This window comes from Dendropsophus ebraccatus, chromosome 4, assembly GCF_027789765.1.
Source record: "Dendropsophus ebraccatus isolate aDenEbr1 chromosome 4, aDenEbr1.pat, whole genome shotgun sequence".
NCBI classification, from domain to species: domain Eukaryota; kingdom Metazoa; phylum Chordata; class Amphibia; order Anura; family Hylidae; genus Dendropsophus; species Dendropsophus ebraccatus.
The window spans coordinates 94,461,744-94,481,966 of NC_091457.1; the positions used below are offsets into that span (position 1 = coordinate 94,461,744).

Sequence of the window (20,223 nt, forward strand, 5' to 3'; positions counted from 1 at the left end):
CCGGGGGAGACATCGGGAGGATTATACTGGCAGGGGGTGGAGGGTTTTAGTGATTATACAGGAGGTGGATGCGACCTCCTTCACACTGACAGGCCGCCCGGGAACAGGGTGTCATGTGACCTCCCGTGTGCAGGGAGGCCGTTTGTAAAGCTCTGCTAGCTTTCTAACTACATAAACACCAAGAGGCCGGCCGAGTCGGGGAAGTCCCCACACTTCCGGTTCGGTGACGTCACAGAAACACGTGACTTACATAAAAACAGAGAGAAAGAGACAAAATTTATTATAGAAACCAATGAGATATATTAATTATATTACAAGAGAAATCAGTAGAATTAATATCAAAATAACCTGGAATACCCCTTTAACAGTACAGCAGATGTTATTTAGGCAACTTTATCAGTTATCTCAACTCTGAAACTGGCTGTGGGCAGAGAGTTGTCACTTAAGATGCCTTTACACAGAGAGATTTATCTAATAGATTTTTGAAGCCAAAGCCAGGAATGGATTTGAAAAGAAGAGAAATCTCAATCTTTCAATTATGATCTGTTCTCTGTTTATAGTCTGTTCCTAGCTTTGGCTTCAAAAATCTGTCCGATAAATCTCTCTGTGTAAAGGCACCCTTACTGACATCACATTAATTAGCTTTGTTACTCCTCTATAGCAATGTGCAGCAAAACAACTACCTAAAACACGAGTGTGACATATCACTATCCCTATAAACAGTCAAGGAGGCTGGAAGTCCATTAGATTATAGTCAAGCTTTTACTGAAGTCTGATGGGAATGTGAATATCTAAATCAGGAAAGCCAAGCTTCTCACTGAACGGTGTTGTTGGCTCAGTCCCAGCTGAAACTGGCTTTGCAGGCGAGTCTGTGAAGTATAACGCGCTACACTTAACCAGTTTCTCCTCTTAAGAGTTTTATTAGAGCTGAAAGCATCTTTAAGTAAAACACATTTTCCCCCTGCGGTTTTATCTTCCGTCGTTGCTGCCAGATAAATTGTCTACAACACTCCGAGCCTGCTCTACAGGAGACAATGCCAGCTGTTCCCGGAGAGGATACATAGGAGGTTAGTCACTGGATATTTAACTGTACACTACGGCAGGAGAGCACATTTTTCTTTTATAGGCCCTTCATTGTCACTCAGCTCTCATATAAAAAGACTATAAAAGAAAAGAAAAACTCTATTTATGACTAGAAAAATGTTTGTTTACAAAATCCTAGTAAAATTTAGGGCTGCCTCCGGAGAGAGAAACATTAGGCTAGCCCAAGAAAATGTCAGTTCATGCATATGGCTTAGGTGGAGCCTGAAAATTCTAAATCGGTTTTACCAATACAAAAAGATTTTGTTTTAGAGCTCCGTGTAATAAAGACAACAATCAGCTGATGAAAATGATCATCGGCTGATCATGACATTTAATGCTACCTAAAAATCATCTGCTGCCGAGCGCACATCGCTGTGTGTAAAAGCTATGCATGGCCAACGGCTGATGAATTAAAACCTTATACATACCTGTCCATACCTACCCCCTCTGCCCGCAGCCGGCGCTGGAACTTCTGAACTGGCTCAGCCAATCACTGACCGAGCCGGGGCATTGTCACGGCCAGCGATTGGCTGAGGCGCCTTGCACTTCAGGGACCATCTCAGAAGTGCCAGCAGCGGCTGCATCCAGAGGGCAGGAGCTAGAAGAACACAGGGGAGCATGGACAGGTATGTATACAGTTTATTATTTTACACTTAACGCAAGGGCTGCACAGACATCGCTTAAGATGTATGTGCAGGATCTTGCTGCACAACTATCAAGTCGTGTAAAAGGCTCAGTAAAACAGTGCCAATCTAGCAGATCAGCATTGATTTACACTGCTTATTAGGCTGTTTAATACGGCCCTTAGACCTGGTCTGCTTTAATGAGAGACTTAAATTCCTGTGGAGTCACTTAACCTTATAGGCCACTTCTGTGGTGCACTTAAAGCAGTTATCCACCTTCGTAATATTAGACTGCCCAGTGTCTTTCTCTCACCACCCCATTTGATCAGTATTTGCTACTGCCCCTGAGGATGAGCCATCAGTTTAATATATTTATGAATTGTGCGTAATAAAGATTATATTTTATTATTGGGATATCATTTATGGTTCCCCTTTGGTACACATCTCACATAGCCTTAACCAGCTTGTCATTCTGTGCTTTGAAATATGTTTTCTGTACTGTAACTAGATGATATATATTACATCACAGACCTCTGTGGGAGAATACCGTACACATTCTAAACGATTGTAAAATTTTATTTTTACAGTACATATAAATGTATGTTTTCCTCTCTAAGAACAATAGTTTACACTGCTGATTGCTTATGGATGTATGCCATAATCATCAACCCGCAGAAAAGAGAGTGGGTATAAAAATTATATGAACACAGCCAAAAAATTAACTATAAAAAAATTCAGATTACAGTATAATTTCAATATAATTCAACAACTTGTGAATCCCAGTTCAACAAAAAGATGCAGAACTGATGCTAAAATTAAAGGGGTAATCCACTTAAGAAAGATTTAACCCTGTTCCATCCCCACCCACTTGTTTGTAATAGGTTTCTAATACATGAATTGGGCAGTCTGTCTGCAGCACATACTGACTTACACCTTCAGGCTGGGTTCACACTACGTACATTTCAGGCAGTATTTGGTCCGCAAGTCAGGTCCTCATAGCAACCAAAACCAGGAGTGGATTGAAAACACAGAAAGGCTCTGTTCACACAATGTTGAAATTGAGTGGATGGCCGCCATATAACGGTAAATAACTGCCATTATTTCAATATAACAGCCATTGTTTTAAAATAACAGCAAATATTTGCCATTAAATGACGGCCATCCACTCAATTACAACATTATGTGAACAGATCCTTTTTGTGTTTTCAATCCACTCCTGGTTTTGGTTGCTATACAGCCTCAAAAATACAGCCTCAAATATACGTAGTGTGAACCCAGCCTCAAGCTGAAGAGAATCCTTACTTCCTGGTCCACTTTGTCTCAAATTCTCTGTGCTCCCCCTGCCTTCTGAGACCAAAGTCACATGACATTTGTCTCTTCTGTTGACAGGTTAGCTGTAACACCTCATCTGAACCCTGACTACAACTGATATCACACCAATCAGTGAGCACCTGGCCAAGGGGCAGGGAAACAACAGAACTATGACAGCCACCTGAGCAGTATAGGAGAAAGGAAACACAGTTGTTTCCCCTCTCTCTCACTTTCCAATCTGTGTAGACAGACAAAGAACTTTGTAGCACTCCGGAAAAATCAACGCTCTATGTGTGCCAGCGGTAAGCACTACCGCAACAACAAGTGCTGTAATATATCCAGATAAAAAGATACATACTTTGTTTACAGTATAATGCAACAGTAGCAAATTGAGACAGCGATGGGCAGACACTTGGCAGTTCGCTCTGCGGTGCAATGCATGCTGGGAAATGTAGTTTCTCAGCCAGCGCCATCTTGCATATAGACCATCTTTTAGGAAATATTTGAACTCAGGAACGGCGGCAGCTAGAATGACAGGAGATTGCTCAAAATACTCAGGAAGAATTGGTGAGTAAGACCAGCTAGGTATGGGACCATTTCATTTTATTTTAGCTTTTGGGTGGATAACCCCTTTGAACATTAAAGCTGTTATGCTCCCTACAGGTTCTAGACCAAGATGATACCTAGAGTGCCAGTTCCAGGACAGTTGTCAGCCACATGCAGATGACAGGTTTTCCAGACAGAGACAAAGAGATCCAGTCAGAAGCGAGACTAAATCAGACATAAAAGCGACAGAATCTGCCTGGAAGTGAGGCAGAAAACAGTCCAGAAGACCATTTAGTGTAAAGTCTATGATATTTGTGATTGAATAGAACTATTATATCAAGCTGTCTGTACCACAATTCATGTAGCTTCTGCCTTCTCTGCTAGCTATGATATTTGATTTCTGCCTATTGTCCATACGCAAAAAGGGAGAGATCAATCAATCAATTGGCTGGTGGGGCAGGGAGAAGGTGCCAGGGACTTGAGGTTAAGGCAACATAAAAGTTTTTACTAGTTCCTTTTACCCATCATTAAGATTTGTGTCAGATATTAATGTTATGGTCCTTAAGCATAATGCAGAATAGACGATCCAGTGTAAAAGCTGATCCCGTTCCGTGGGGAAGGTGGAGACAGCCCGAATCCCGCCTGGAAAACAGGAATCCAACCTATGGTCCAGGCTGTCTTTCTGTTTTCCAGGCAGGACTCGGGCTTTCTCCCCCTTCCCCACGGAACAGGAAGACTGCGGGAGTCAAATACCGATAACCATATCAGAGGGTTATTTGCTGATAGTTTCCCTATAATTATGGATTAATTGACCTGCTGAGAGTAGTAGTCTTACCTCAGCCTGACCCTCAGCACTCCAGGAGCCATAAAGAGTCTCTCCAGTCTGGTTCTAGCCAGCACTCCCCCTGGTAGAGCACTGTGGCCCTTGTGCACCAGGAGCTCCACCAGCATAGGAGCCTTGTGCACACTCCTCTTCCGCAGCCTCTGGTACAGCTTCACCATAACTGAGGGGGACAAGCTCCATAGCAGTCCTGTGGGCAGCACCCTGTATAGTCACTCTCCCAGGGCCTCATCCCTCTGCAAATCTACAGTGTCGCAGCTGTCAGCCCTTAAGTGTCTTCCAGTGTAAACATGGGATGTACAACCCACAATGATATAAGTGAAAGGCTGAACTAAAAACCTGTCAATCTTTAATGCTGCACTAGAGATGATCGAACAGCGCGGAGTATGAACTCAAACCATCGGTATTTGACTCCCGCAGTCTTCCCGTTCCGTGGGGAAGGGGGAGAAAGCCCGAGTCCTGCCTGGAAAACAAAAAGACAGCCTGAGCCATAGGTTGTATTTCTGTTTTCCAGGCGGGATTCGGGCTGTCTCCACCTTCCCCACGGAACGGCATCAGCTTTTAGTCCCAAGACCGTTCTAACAAGTTGAAATTGTCCAAAGCAAAGAAGAACTTTAAGAGGACCACTTGTACTGTCCTGAAAAGCGTTTGACTTAAATTTATTTTTTTATTTTTGTGTGTTGTCAATTAATGCATACATTTTCTAGAAGTTGCACTATAACCAAATCCAGGCAGCAGGGATGAAACCAATGGAAAATTGTCAGCACTACTGTGATAAACAATAGCTGGAGGAAGCCTTCAAAACATCAACATCCAGGAAAAATAAACGAATAAACCATTATTTCATCAATTTCCCAGCAGATCTCAAACTGCTGTCTTTCTGTTCATAAAATAAAAAAGCTTAAAGTATCTGGCTCTGCTAACCGCACACTTGTAAAACTTCAGAAGGATGGCTCAAAAGCAGATCCACATCAATGTATGTGTTGCTATGCTCCCAATTATGGAATGAAAGCTCACAAGACAAGACAAGGAAAAACTGCTTCAAAGAAATGCCCAAGCAAACTATATGGGGGGCTGAGTCAGCCCACTCTTTTGCACTCAATGGATCAGCACTTCAAAGCCCCGTTCACACTGAGCAAATGCGGTGGAATTCCGTGGCGGAGCTCTCCGCCGCGCTCAGTGTCCCGCTGTGAGTGAATGAGAGGGCCCGTGCGTGTCCACTTCCTCCCCTCACCGCTCAAAGAAATTACTTGTCACTTCTTTGAGCGGAGCGCAGCGGAGGAGCGGGCGCCATCTCATTCACACACAGCAGGACACTGAGCACAGCGGGATTCTGTGGTGGAGACCTCCGCCGTGGAATTCCGCCACATTTGAACAGGGCCCAAGATGTGTGTCCTGTCTGCTGAGTAGCTAAGAGTACTTGCAAAAAAAAAAAAAAAAACACACAGGACGATGTGCAGCCTATGGCAATAATTTAAAGTGGTGTCCTATTTAAGGCCAATTTCACACGTAACGGATCTTTAGCGGATTTCACACAGCAAATGCGCATCGAAATCTGCGCATCGATCCTTTGCTTGTCATTTTCAATGAGAATACATACATGCTCCACGCTCCGGCTTGCTTCTGGGGTTCCCGGCTGGACGTCCCCCTCAGCCATTCAGTGTGCTGCCCTGCCGCAGCGCACTGATTGGCTGAGTGGGAAGTCCAGCCGGGAACCCCAGAAGCAAGCTGGAGCATGGAACAAGTAATGTATGCTCCAGCCTCCGGGGGGGGGGGGGGGGGGGTTAAGGTGGCTGTCTCTTACATATTTGCAGCAGGATGCCAATCCCGCTGCAAGTATGTAATCTGATTTACAGTGACAGATACATTACCCTCCCTCTGGTCAAAATATTTTATAACCTTTTCTTGGAATTGTATAAAAGTATCCATACTGACAGCATATCTGTGCCTTTATCATATGCATTGTATAATGCAATTTGGGTAAGACAGACAATGAGCCTTTTCATACTTCTTTGTGCATGGCGTCGTATGATTGTATTACTGGATCAGAAAGATCAGCAGCACCCATAAACTTACTGTAATCCTGTACATAGGTGTGTTGGAGGAATGAATCAGGGATCTACATATAGCCACGAGGCTACTGCTGTTACCACTGTGGATAGTGCTCGATATAGGGAGGCACTGTCTACCATCTAATATGTACAAGGACCATTCAACTGAAGAAGGCAAATGTACAAGGAGAGAAAACTCAGGCATGTTGCATTTCATCCTTTTTTTAGGGACATAATTCACCACGAGGAGTCTGGAAACTTTTCTACCACCTACCTTTTTACAATATTGCATTCTAGGCTGAGAACGGTAGAGACAGCTGTTGTCTGAAAGGTCTTGAACAGGGCAGCATGGTAATACCTTGCACCACTGTTACAAATAGTATAGTATCTGATTTGCAAGTAGAAACAGGCTCACATTCCACATAAACATTAAATAGGCTACAGTGCCCCCATGAGTGCCACAGCCTCTTCAAACAACTGAAAAGTGAGGGACCCCCACCAATCTAATATAAATGGCCTATCTAAGGGCTTAATGGTGCAGCTCTGGCACACAAGACCACCAGCCTTCAGGAGTGAATGCACTAAGGAGTTTGGATGCAACAATCTGCAAAACTAAGTTGCCTTTATTCTCAAGGGCAATGATTCATCCTGATTCAAATCAACATTAAATAAGAAAATAATTGCACATCTGCAAGCCGGATACAATGTATTGAAAGTATCAGTTAACCAGGAGCTCAGGAGCTACAAATTGGCAGGATATGAACTAACAAGTGAAGTCTACATCAAAACACAGCTGATGCTACACAATAACCGCAGCACACTTCTAACACACATCATTCACCTGCCTGAGTGCATTACCTACTGTTTTAAGGTTTTAGTAAAGTATGTGACTTAGAAATTATCTTAAGATTTTTTTTTTCTGAAATATAAGCTGAATTTACAAATGCCCTGAGGATGCTAGCAAGTAGTAGCCACATTCAAGACAAAAGCTCTTCCTAGCAGATACAGGAAGGGAGGAGTGTACACAAAAATGAATACGCTGATATAATAGACATTTCAAAGAAGAAAATCATGCATATTTCAATTTACAGTACAATTTAAAACAATGTACTTTAAGGATTAGTATTTCACCCAAAGCAACATATGTGGGTCTATGGCATTTAGCAACCTAAGAACCTAGTGTTTTGTACCTGTAAGAAGTGATGATGTTTCCAGCAATGTTAATTCTATGTGGATCAAGTGCACCATTTTAGAACTGCTTTGGCCCACTGGGGATATTTCCCAGTCCCTCGGTGCACTGTGCCACTACCCATCAGCTTATTCATCTCTCCCTACTTATGTCATCAGACATCAAAAGTTGTTATCAGTCCAGGTCAGAACAAGCCGGGAGAACAAGCCAGGAGAAGACCGCACTGCACTCCTTTCCCGGCTCTGTGTCATGTAATCAATCAGGCTCAGAATGTAAGTCTATAGAGTACGAATGACTATGCTGACACAGAGCGGGGAGCACTGCAGCGTAGTCCTCTCCCCGCTTGTTCTGACAATCGGTACTGGTCTAAATACTCAACACCAATCAAAAAATTTGATGGGTCTCTATGACATGTCAAATTTTTTTTTATGGTGACAGTGACACCTTAAACTGTTATGCCCGTAAGACATAGAATAAATGCTAACAGTTATTAAGGAGATAACTGAATATCTACAAAAAGTTTTCATAGAAAATGTCAGGGAATGAACAAGTATTTACAAAAATAGTTATATGATGTTGTTTGATGTTGCTACAATAAAGCTACAAGAGGATCTGAATGGCGAGTGCTGCTCCTTTTCATCTACTAGATCGATTTATATAAAAAAAGAGATTTTCAAAAGTTACAAAGGAGTTGCAGAAAAATAGGATGTGGGAGGACAAAGAGTTGATGCCCTATTATTTTAGGGAGGACCCCTGGGAAAAACTAGCACTACCAATTACAGAACATGTTTTTAAAGGCTTCATTTTTCATGGTGAAGTATAGCGTACACTGTACTGAAATCCAGACAATGAACAACATTTAATTATTTGATATATCCCTCTATCCCTTTTTTGGCATCTATTCTGTGTACACACATTAGATTATATAAAAAATAAGGCTGGGCCCAAGTATCAGTTCAATTTATTCGTGCTTTAACTGATGAGACAGCTGGAGGAAAAATCCATCACTTACCATCAGGACTTTTCACCCTTTTTCTAATAGGTTTTAGTGCTAGATTAAAAAAGGCAGCAGGAATACGTTTTCCTATCCAGCTTCAGGACAAGTCTAGCATCTCAGCTGACACGTCAGGTGCCAGGAACAACCATACTAAGGCTACGTTCACACAGAGCAAAAGGAGCGGATTACGCAAGGAAATATTTCCGCCTGAAATCAACTGACGCTGAATTCCGAGCAGAATATAAGCAGAATGTAAGCAGAATCCCTGTGTATTCTGCTAGGAAAGTGTTCAGCTCATAATCAGCTCTTGACAAATTCAGCGCGGAATACTCGAGGAATCCGCGCTGAATCCGCATGCATTCAGCGCTGAAATTCAGCGAGTATTTGGTGAGTAAACTAGACTATACCAGAACATATACTAGAATCCTCCTCCCCCCCCCTTTTCCCCATTTCCGCGCTGATTCAGCGAGTAATTTCCGCTTGTATTACGCTTGTATTCCGCGCTGAATACGCGCGTATTCCGCGCTGAAACAGAAAATCAGAGCCCCTTTGATTTGTATAGGCTTCCGCTAGCGGAAGAATGAACATGTTCATTCTTCTGGCAGAAAGCGGATTAGTTCAGTGCGGAAATTCCACTGTGTGAACTGCAGAGCAGCTATTTTAACGGCTGAAATTTCAGCGCTGATTCAGCGCAGAAATTCAGCTGCTTTTGCTCAGTGGGAACGAGCCCTAACAACAGTTCTGGCATCACGTCAGGTGCCAGGAACAACCCTACTAACAACAGTTCTGGCATCACGTCAGGTGCCAGGAACAACCCTACTAACAACAGTTCTGGCATCAATCTCCTACTGCATTGTATTACCACAACAGAGGTAGACTTAGCCAGGTCACTCGATATATAGGCATAATACAGAAAATGACAGATGACATTCCCTTATAAAGGTCTGGCTAATTATTTATTAAAAAAGCACTTTACTGAAATCCAGGACTGTTAGCAGGCTCTAACAGGTCTTCTTGCCTGTCAATCACCATGCAGAGCATGCTGACAGGACAGAGACTAGTCACAGCCCAAATGACTGTCTCTCTCCCTGGCTCATGTGCAGTAGTAAAAGACATTTTGCCGGCATAAGAAGGTACAGAGGGAGCAACCCAGGACATTGTAGGGAGGCTCCTTACCAAATCTATTATGCGCTTCTGGGAACCTAATCAGCACAATTGTGCCCATTGGTTTCCTTTAATTTCACTGTATACTGTATCTAAAATATAGTATGCAATCAGACTCTTGCAGACTTTGACCATGTTAGTGATAATGTAAATTATAAACTGATACAAACTAGGAATATCCACTAATAGTTATTATTGTTGCTATTTCAGCCTTTATTTACATATACCCCAATAACACATTATGTATTTATTTGAGCTATGTACTGAACTGCACTTTTTTTTATATGTAAGCTAATATTCTTAATTGTACTGTATTGGCAATCCAGGGCTCCTTATACTTCAATGATTCAAGCATTTTTTTGTTGTTCAATTAACCAATGATGGTTTGGACATTTTATGACTCATTAACTGTATGATGGGTGATCGTTTTGTAGGTGTTTAAAGATGGACCTTGTGGTTTATTTCTGTAGACAATGTACTATGTTTATATAGTCTCTTACCATCGGACTTTGTTCCATGTCTGAGTGGCTCCAAGAGGGGACCCAGCCACCATGGGAACTTGGATTGGGGTGGGCTGTTTGTTCATGATCAGGTCCAGCTTTTCCTCTAAAGACTTACACGTTGCCTCAAGAACTTGCAACTTGGACTCAATGCTGTCCAACCGCAGGCAAATTGTTTGGTTGATGGAGAGAAGGAAGGACTGGAAAGGAAAGGAAAAATAAGAATACCAGATCATCAGTGAAACAGCAATAATATAAAAGGTTTAAGAATATTCAGACTGATTATAGAAACAAAGCAAAATATGTTACTATAGCTATATATCTCTACATCACTGCACATATGGTCTAGCAGTTGAGTTTTACTGACCTTTCACAGCAAATATTATTTACAACATAGGAACTGAACATTTGAATGCTCAGATTAAGAATATTTACAAGTGTAAGTCATATTATGCCTCCTTCAATGCCATAAAAATCAAAACCTATATTAAAATAGTCCCTGTATAATCCAGATGTCTAATTTTCAGAAATATATCCAGTTTTGAGATTAAGCTGGGACATAACTCACTTTCATTTTTTACAGACTTGCTGACAGAAAAATGTAGGTAAAGAAAGGAATTTAATCTCTGACCTTGTATAGAAATCATTTGAATTGAAAATACAATCTTCAGGCATAACATTCAAAAGTAGCAAGTTTGCCATCTAGTGGCTGAAGGTAGGATGAAAGTCACAAGTTCACTACTAATGGAACTTAACTTAAAAAGTTAAGGGCTGTCTAATATAGACGTAAATGAGCAACAATCTGCTAGATCACCGCTCATTTACTGTGCATATTACACGGCTCAATTACTGTCCAGCAAGAGCTGCACACAGATCATTAGCGATGTTTGTGCAGCCCTTGCTTTTAAAGTGTAATAATAAAGTTCATACATTACCTGTCCATGCTCCCCAATGTCTTCCTGTCTTCTCCCTACAGTTTCCAGTGGAACTTCAGAACCGGTCTCTCAAGTGGCAGGCCCGTCCCAGCCAGTGATTGGCTGAGCAGGTTGTCACTTCAAAGACCACTGTGATGTTGCACCAGCAGCAGGGAGGGAGTGTGGAGAAGACAGGAAGAAACCGGGGAGAGTGGAGAGGTATGTATGAACTTTATTATTTTCTTTACAGATTCATCAGTCGTCAGCCGAGCATCGATATTGCTCATAGCATTTCACGCCTGGCGGATGATGATTTTAGGTCTGGAACTAAAGACACAATCAGTCCATGATCATTTTTATTAGCTGATCATAGTCTTTACTGTAATAGGGATCTAAGGGCCCTATTCCACAGTAACGATAATCGGCCGGATCGGCCCCATTTGGCCCAATTCGGCTGATTATCGTTCGGTGAAATAGAGAGAACGATCAGCCGATGATCATGTCATCGGCTGATTGTTCATTTAGGGCCAGACCTTAAATCATCGTTCCTCCACCGCGCATCGCTACGGTTGAATAGCGGTGCGCAGCGGGCGACCGACGTTTTGACAAGCAGCAGCAGTAATACATTACCTGTCCAGGCTTCTTCTCCGCGCTGTCTTCATCTCCGGGTCCCGTGCGCTCTATCTTCAGAATGGCGGGTCAGCTGACGGAGCGCTCAGCCAATCACAGGCCGTGACCACCGCGGCCTGTGATTTGCTGAGTGTGGCTTGTCAGCTGACCGGCCATTCTGAAGTTAGAGCGCGCGGGACCCGGGGATGAAGACAGCGCGGAGAAGAAGCCTGGACAGGTAATGTAAGATGCTGCAAGGGCTGCAAGGACATCGGTAACGATGTCCCTGCAGCCCTCGCTCAACGATCATCGGGCCGTGGAATAGGCCCAGTAAACGAGTGGCGATCTAGCAGATCGCCGCTTGTTTACATAGTTGATCGGGCCCTCTTCGGCCCGTGGAATAGGACCCCTAAGTCTGTGGGTAATGCTTGTCCATTTGGATACTAATAGGACAATCAGGAAAAGGGAACAGCACTTGGGGAAACTTTTTCCACATTAAATACTTTAATTTTACAGAAATAAAGCTTTTAAAATGCATCATCGAAAATATAACTGCTTCTCAAATTACAGTTCACTCCGCTACAGAAATAAGCAGTGTTAGTGAGGGGAAATTAAGTGTTACATAATGGCCAGTATCTATAATAAAGAAGAAGTCATCTTCCAGGGAGGGATTTCTTTGCTGACTTAAAAGACCGCAATGACAAGACATCAACACATTGGTGGAAATAAAGGGTAGATATGGTTAACACCGAAACCTTTATGGATGGATCCTGACAGTTGATTTCTATACGCTGTCGTTTCAGTGACGGAGCCATATCATCCTCTGTGACTTCATGATTCTCTAAAACAACTGTTAAAAAAAAAAAAAAAAGAATATAAAGACATAAGTTTAAGGAGCAGGTTGCCCCTAGTGTCCACTCTCTGACCCGGTGTCCTAAGGCAGCTTATAAAGATGTCTTACGGATGACACAAAATGGGTGTGGTGATGGCACACGATAACACATTCTTCTGGCTTTATATAAGGCCAATCCTCTGTTGGCTATGAGTGATCAATGAGTAAACAGTTTGTAAAACCTAGAAAGAATAAATTATTCTTGTAAGCATCTGTTCAAAATCCAAGTGTCTGTAATTTCCCTCAAGTGACCACACATCTGGCTCTTAGCCAGTGAGATCATTTATAAGTGAAGACAATGCAATCAGAGAGTAACCACACATCAAGATCCAGTAGTGGCTGATATAAATGTATCAGCAGAAGGGCTCTTATCACTGATAAACATTGGGTTTCTTAGGGTTCGACAGGTTGGATCTTATTTGTAGTTTCCTCCAAGATACGGTGCAGCACAGATTAGGCAGCCACTTGTCTCCTAATGAACATAGGCTTAAATAAACGTGAGCTTTAAGGGCCCGTTTACACTGCGGAAAACAGGCAGAAATTCCAAGCAGAATCCCCGCTAGGACTCCCCGCAGACTCCACTAGGAAATCCAGCTACCTCAGTATCTCAATGTTATGTATAGGGTGCCTATACGCTCCACTCAAAGAACTGACATGTTGGAATTTCCACAGTGTGAACGGGCCCTAATGAGAATATTCATTAGAATATTTAAGTTTTGTGCACATGATAATTCTTCAAGCATTATAAAGTTCTGATTGGTGGGGGTGTCAATGATGAGGCCCCACTGATCTATCAATATCACAGGGAGAAGTGTGCAGCTGTGCATTTCACTTCTCAGCTTGGCGCTTGATCCATTTAATTGCAAGAGATGGGCTCCACATATTAATAGGAGCAAGCGCACAGCCACACACTTTTCCCATCTATATCTAGAGATCGGTGTGAGTCTCAACACCAAGACCCCAAGTAATCAAAACTTTTAATAAGTCTGTGTGACATGTTAATTTTTTTTTCTTAAAATATAGTAACAAGATAGTAAGTGGGATCACTGTGACAAGTTCAAAGTTAAGGCCCCATAAACATTAGTTGTGTCAGCCAAGCAAATGGTTTTGGTGGAACCGGCCAACCATCTCATGTGTCAGGGGAGTCATGAGGCTCCTGTACACATAAGATGATTGCAAAATCCACAGATTTCAATTAAAGCGGACAGACACATTTCATGCTCCTGGGGGTGTTAATAATGTATCACCCTAAAAGTATTAAAATTTAGTTTGTCATGCACACATAGAATTAAACTTTTGTCCTTGAAGAGATCAGTCATCATTATTGTCTGGCAATGCATTACACTACACAGAACACATGAATGCTTACCCATGCTAAGAGGTTATGTGTATAACAGAATGAGGAGAGAAGGCTCATTTACCTAACGGCTATCATTTGTGTATCGCTAGGTTAATTGTGTAAGGTATCGCAGCCAACTTCTTCTATTGAGTATTAAGAAAAAAATTCTGTTTGGCTACTTTAAAAAAGGGGGTTTATTAAAGCACTTAAAAAAAAACTCTCCGTCTTCCTCCGTGCACTTTCCTAGCCACAGTTGTACAAGTAGATAATGTGTATCTTAAAATTAAATTGAAATGGTTGCTTGAAAAGGAGATAAGGACTTGCATCACAAATCTTTAAGACATCTTAAAAGCAGGCAGGGAAATGAGACAAGGCTATTTAAGTCTAAGCAGAACTCAGTAAAAAGTACAGTGGGCGATCTACACGGCAGACAAGTTACTTTAATTAACTTACAAATAAACTGCAAATGAAAAAAAACTTGGTTTAGTGGTTAATAAAAATCAATCTGAAGTACATTTTATTAGCCAATAAAAATAAACTAAGAGAACTATAACGAGTTATATGTCGGTGCTAAATACAAAAGTGCATGCAGCCAGTTCTCAAACAATGTATTAAAAGAGCATTAAAGGGGTTATCCAGCGCTACAAAAACATGGCCACTTTCTTCCAGAGACAGCCCCACTTTTGACTACAGCTTGGGCGGGGTTTTGCTGCTCAGTTCCATTGAAGTGAATGGAGCTTAATTGCAAACCGCACCTGAACTGGAGACAAGAGTCGTGTTGTATCCGAAAGAAAGTGGCCATGTTTTTGTAGCACTGGATAACCCCTTTAAGCCTTAAATGCAGTTTATTTAATAAGAAACTGTTACAAAATACAATCCCAAATAGTAATATTAGTAATATGTATTTTTCCTATTCACCTAACGGTTCCTGCCTTGGACAGAGATTAGATGAATTTAAGTAAATAAAAAAAAACAACCATGCAAGCACCCACATGGCTCTTCTATAACTCCCGCACAGACATGGCAACCAGAGATGAGCAAAACTCCAGCATGCTTAAGTCGGATTGCTCAACCGCTATCAGCAGCTGCCAGATCCATTCTGCACACCACCCAATTACTCCCCCTATAGCCTCACAGTAGCTCCAACTTCAAATTGTCGGCACACAGCGGTCAATTGTGTGGGCTATATAACTGTGTGGATGCTACTGTAAAAACTGGCAGCAGCACTTAACCCCTCCTGAGCCACAACTGTATTCCCAGCGGGGGTCGGCTATGTAGAGCAATTCCAACTGTGGCAGTCATTTAACCTTTTCAATGCTGCAATGCGATTGTGGCATTGAAATTGATGATTGACAGGTGCTGTACGAAATGTGACTGCGAGATGCCGGGTTGTTTCACAGTTGGAGGTCTATATTTACCGCCCATCACTGCAGGTATCCCTCTGGTATTAGGGTCTGGCTCAGGAAGACTCTATTAGCACAGACCTTATCTCATTGATCTATTCAATGCTATAGCAAAACTATATCATTAAAGAGATGGCAGTCTTAATTGATTAAGGGTCCATTTACACAGAAAGATTATCTGCCAAAGATTTGAAGCCAAGGCCAGGAATGGCTCTGAAAATAGAAAAATTCTCAGGCTTTCCTTTATGACCTGGTCTATGCTTATAGTCTGTTTCTGGCTTTGGCTTCAAATCTTTCTGTGTAAATGGCCGCGTGCAGGGGAGACGTTGACACCGGGTCGGGGAGGTCCAGGGAGTGGAGGAAGAGGCAGCAGGTGGCCGGGGCAAACCGGGGATCAGCGGTGGAAGGTGGTCCGGGTGAGTGGAACTCCGGACGCTTTCCTGATGTGCATCAGGAAAGCTTTCGGGGCCCGGGCGCTCCATAGACTTCTATGGGGGCGTCCGGGCCGGATTTCCGGACGAAAATAGGACCGGTTCTAAAAAATCCGGTCCTATTTTCCGGAATGGACACCCTTCCGGAAAATTCCTGATAGGAAATTCGGGTGGTTTTTCCGGACGTGTAAAGGGGCCTAAGACATGTCCACTGTGCTGGCACAAGATTCCATCAGCCCCAGGAAAGACAATCAGAATGTATGTGTGTTAGTGATTGCAAGGATTGATTTATACCCAAATTAGTTGCAAGAGACGTCCACACAGATAAGCGGGCCCAGAGAAAGCCATGAAAACATTCCCTAGACCATAACACAACCAAAACCAGCTTGTCTTCTTACAACAATGGTTACATGGTGTTGATATTTCATCAAGATAAATGTCTGCAGACAGCCACACTTTATATACTGACCAAACCAGCTGACAACTTCCGTTAAGAATGAAAAGTAGAAAATGTTCTTAATAATGCGACTGGACCGTGTATTTCAAACAATCTGTATTTGGTTAATGGATAAGGGTAAAGAAAAAAAACTCACCAGGGTGATGATCAGGATGCAGGTCTTCTACTGCTATCTGAACCACTTCTGCCAGTTCCTGTCCTGACATCATTTATAAATCGTCCCTTACTACAGCACAGCACACAGTTTTTGGTGATTCTGTAGAAAAGAAATACAAAGAGTTAAATCATTTTTAATTTATAATAAAAACAAACCAATACACGTAGCAACTCAAGACTTTTCCAAACTTCTATTGCAAAACCAAACTGATTATCTGCAACAAGGCGAGGACTGAACAGGCAGATTATCCTGACTAGACAACACTGTGTTGGCTGCTCTTACTTTGTTTTTTTACCGCTTATGTTACCAATTTATTTTAGTTCATGCTTGCCTTTCCAGGCGTGGCAGAGAAATTCTTTGGCCACACTCCCCTGCCTACACCTTCCCTATTTACCCCATTCCTTCCCCATTCCATTCCCTCTCCCCATTCTTCCTTCTCCTATCCCTTTGATTACCATCATGTTATTTCATCTCTATGATAGAGGTGAGCGTAACTTGAGCATGATATTTTGATGCGTTACTAGTCAGGTTATCACTACAGATGAGCACAACTTAAGCATGCGCGAGTCCAATAGTTAGCATTTGAATAGCGGTAGCTGAAGAAATTGGATGCAGCCCTAAGTAGTCCAGGAAAACATGGAAACAGCCATAGGGCATAGGCCAATACTTTGTACAAAATATCAGTTTGTTACCAGGATTCCCTGGTATTTGATACTTTATGTTAAAGGGGTTGGCCACTTTATAGTACAATAGTTCAGTGTACAGTATTAGTAAATGCACTCGCTGTATATACTGACAGCAGCTCCCTGTGTACATCATCAATGTAATGACAAGGGATAAACCAAGGCTAGGTAACCATCCACACACAGCTGTTTCGGGGTGTTGCCCCTTATTAGTGTGGAGCAGGATTCTGGCTAGGTGGGAGCAATCTGTTTCTCGTATGGCTCTACTAGGCATTGCTCCCACCTAGCCAGAATCCTGCTCCACACTGATAAGGGGCAACACCCCGAAACAGCTGTATGTGGATGGTTACCTAGCCTTGGTTTATCCCTTGTCATTACATTGACTTATAGGGCCACTTAATATGGTGGTTTTTGTAGTTGCCTAACAGGAGCTGCCCCTTGGCTGGGTCCTTCCCGGAGGTATATCTGGCTAGTCCTGTGTTTTGAGACTCTTCAATGAGGCTCCACGGGCTCCTCTTTTGCATACTCACGTTTCCCAGAAGGCAATGCACCTAGGACTTCACTGCATTGAGCGCTTTCACTAGCAGCCGGCAGTGTTGTCTTTTGGCTGGTCTCCCTGAGGTCAGGAATCTGTTTGTCGTATGGCTCAACTAGGCATTGCTCCCACCTAGCCAGAATCCTGCTCCACACTGATGAGGGGCAACACCTCGAAACAGCTGTAGGTGGATGGTTACCTAGCCTTGGTTTATCCCTTGTCATTACATTAACTTATAGGGCCACTTAATATGGTGGTTTTGGTGGTTTCCTAACAGGAGCTGCCCCTTGGCTGGGTCCTTCCCGGAGGGATATCTGGCTAGTCCTGTGTTTTGAGACTCTTCAATGAGGCTCCACTTTTGCAAACTCATGTTTCCCAGGGGGCAATGCACCTAGGACTTCACTGCATTGAGCGTTTTCACTAGCAGCCGGCAGTGTTGTCGTTTGGCTGGTCTCCCTGAGTTCAGCAATCTGTTTCTCGTATGGCTCAACTAGGCATTGCTCCCACCTAGCCAGAATCCTGCTCCACACTGATGAGGGGCAACACCTCGAAACAGCTGTATGTGGTTGGTTACCTAGCCTTTGTTTATCCCTTGTCATTACATTAACTTATAGGGCCACTTAATATGGTGGTTTTGGTGGTTTCCTAACAGGAGCAGCCCCTTGGCTGGGTCCTTCCCGGAGGGATATCTGGCTAGTCCTGTGTTTTGAGACTCTTTAATGAGGCTCCACGGGCTCCTCTTTTGCATATTAATGTTTCCCAGGGGGCAATGCACCTAGGACTTCACTGCATTGAGCGCTTTCACTAGCAGCCGGCAGTGTTGTCGTTTGGCTGGTCTCCCTGAGTTCAGCAATCTGTTACAATAATACTATAGCATTGCATAGATCACAATTGGCAGTCTATTTATTGATTAAAAATAATCCCTAAAGGGGACTTAGAATAGTGTGAAAAAAGTAATAAAATAAAACATATTTGGCATTAACACAGGCATAACTGCCCGAACTATAACATTATCAAATCCTGATCTCAGTAAACAGCGTAAAGAAAAAAGCGTACAAAAAAATGACCAAAACTGCTGTTTTTTGGTAACATCACATCCAAGAAAAAATTAAATAAAAAAGTCACATATATTGAAACTTCCTACCGATCAAAACTAAAGGTGCAAAAAATCAAAAGATCAAAACATAAAGCTATAAGAGCCAGAATAGACTAATTTTAAACATTTATTTAAAAAAAAAATACTTTTTTCCATTTCTATATTTTTGTGAGGTTTTTTTTTTTATACTTCATTAAGTATTAAAATTGGTACTTTATTAAGTATTAAAATAAAAAAGTTGTTATTTGTATCAAACTCAAAATAACTAAACCTGACCAGCTGGAAAAACCTGGCTTGACATTTCTATACTAAAGTGATGCTGTTTGCAGAAACCAACAGCTTATGTATTATTGTCACCCGCTTACTCTGTGTGTGGTTCTCTGCACTATCCACAAGATTAGGGTCCTATTAGACGGCCTGATCATAAACTGTAACTCATTTAGTAAGCAATTAGAAAGGCCAAATATCAGGCAGCAAGGATATCGTTAGCACTTGCTTTTAGTATAAAATAATAACTCACCTTACCACGTTCCTTGGTGTCCTCGGCCTTCGTTGCCTACACTGACAGGCCGCCGGCCACTCAGCCAAGCGAAGGCCCCAGTCTGTCTCAGCCAGTGATTGGCTGAGCGGCCAGCGACCTGTCAATGCAAAGAAGGTAGAGCTGCAGAAATCAGGAAAGCCTCCAAGGACAACAGGGAACGTGGTAAGGTAAGTTATTACTTTATTATTTTATACTACAATCATTAGCTGTCAGCCGCGCATCACTACTGCTGTGAAGTACCACCTAGGTGACACTGTCCACCAATGAAATGACGCAATTTTAGAACGTATCACATAATACCAGTAATAACAACACACTATCAAGACTTTCTATTTGTATTGTTTGGTAACCATAATGAAGAACAAATAAATACGTTTTTGTAAAATGGCAATGTGCTTGATAAATGTGAGTCCTGCGTGTATAAGCGCTCCATACATGTCAAAAATCAGACAAAAGAACAGTTTTTTTCTAACATAGATTCCAGTACAATTCATTGTTGGCAATAGTAAGTTAATAGCTTCCAGGACACTGAATTCAGCTGCCTTACACTGGCAATAAGAAACTGGCATTGGAAGATAAAGCAAAAAAAAAGTACAAGAAATAGCTCTGATCTCAAATGCATGCTCCTCGTCTGTAAAGGAAGAGCGATTTACCAGTGTTCTGTTAGGGTGCACTCACTGACTCAACTCCTGAACAGCTGTCCTGCACACAAAACAAAGGGCCAAATCACGAGCCAAGGGGATTTTTTTTTTAAGGGCTGAACCTCAAAATGACTGTAATGTTTCTATCATAATAATGGTTTTGTTTCTTCAATAATGCACAAATTAGCTTAAAAAAAAATGGTACAATCTGTGATTTTCC

General features: G+C 42.3%; 1 protein-coding gene across 2 annotated transcripts in view; it reads right to left on the reverse strand.

Annotated features, from left to right (window-relative positions):
• BANP (BTG3 associated nuclear protein) overlaps window positions 1-20,223 on the reverse strand; it is a 388,611-nt gene that overhangs the window by 326,023 nt on the left and 42,365 nt on the right. For both annotated transcript variants that reach the window (XM_069966291.1, XM_069966292.1), the window contains exons 2-4: window positions 16,487-16,606; window positions 12,584-12,678; window positions 10,306-10,505 (exon numbers count right to left, since the gene is read on the reverse strand). In XM_069966291.1, the coding sequence (XP_069822392.1) occupies window positions 10,306-10,505; window positions 12,584-12,678; window positions 16,487-16,559 (368 nt within the window). In that variant the 5' untranslated portion in view covers window positions 16,560-16,606. The remainder of the gene's footprint in view (window positions 1-10,305; window positions 10,506-12,583; window positions 12,679-16,486; window positions 16,607-20,223) is intronic.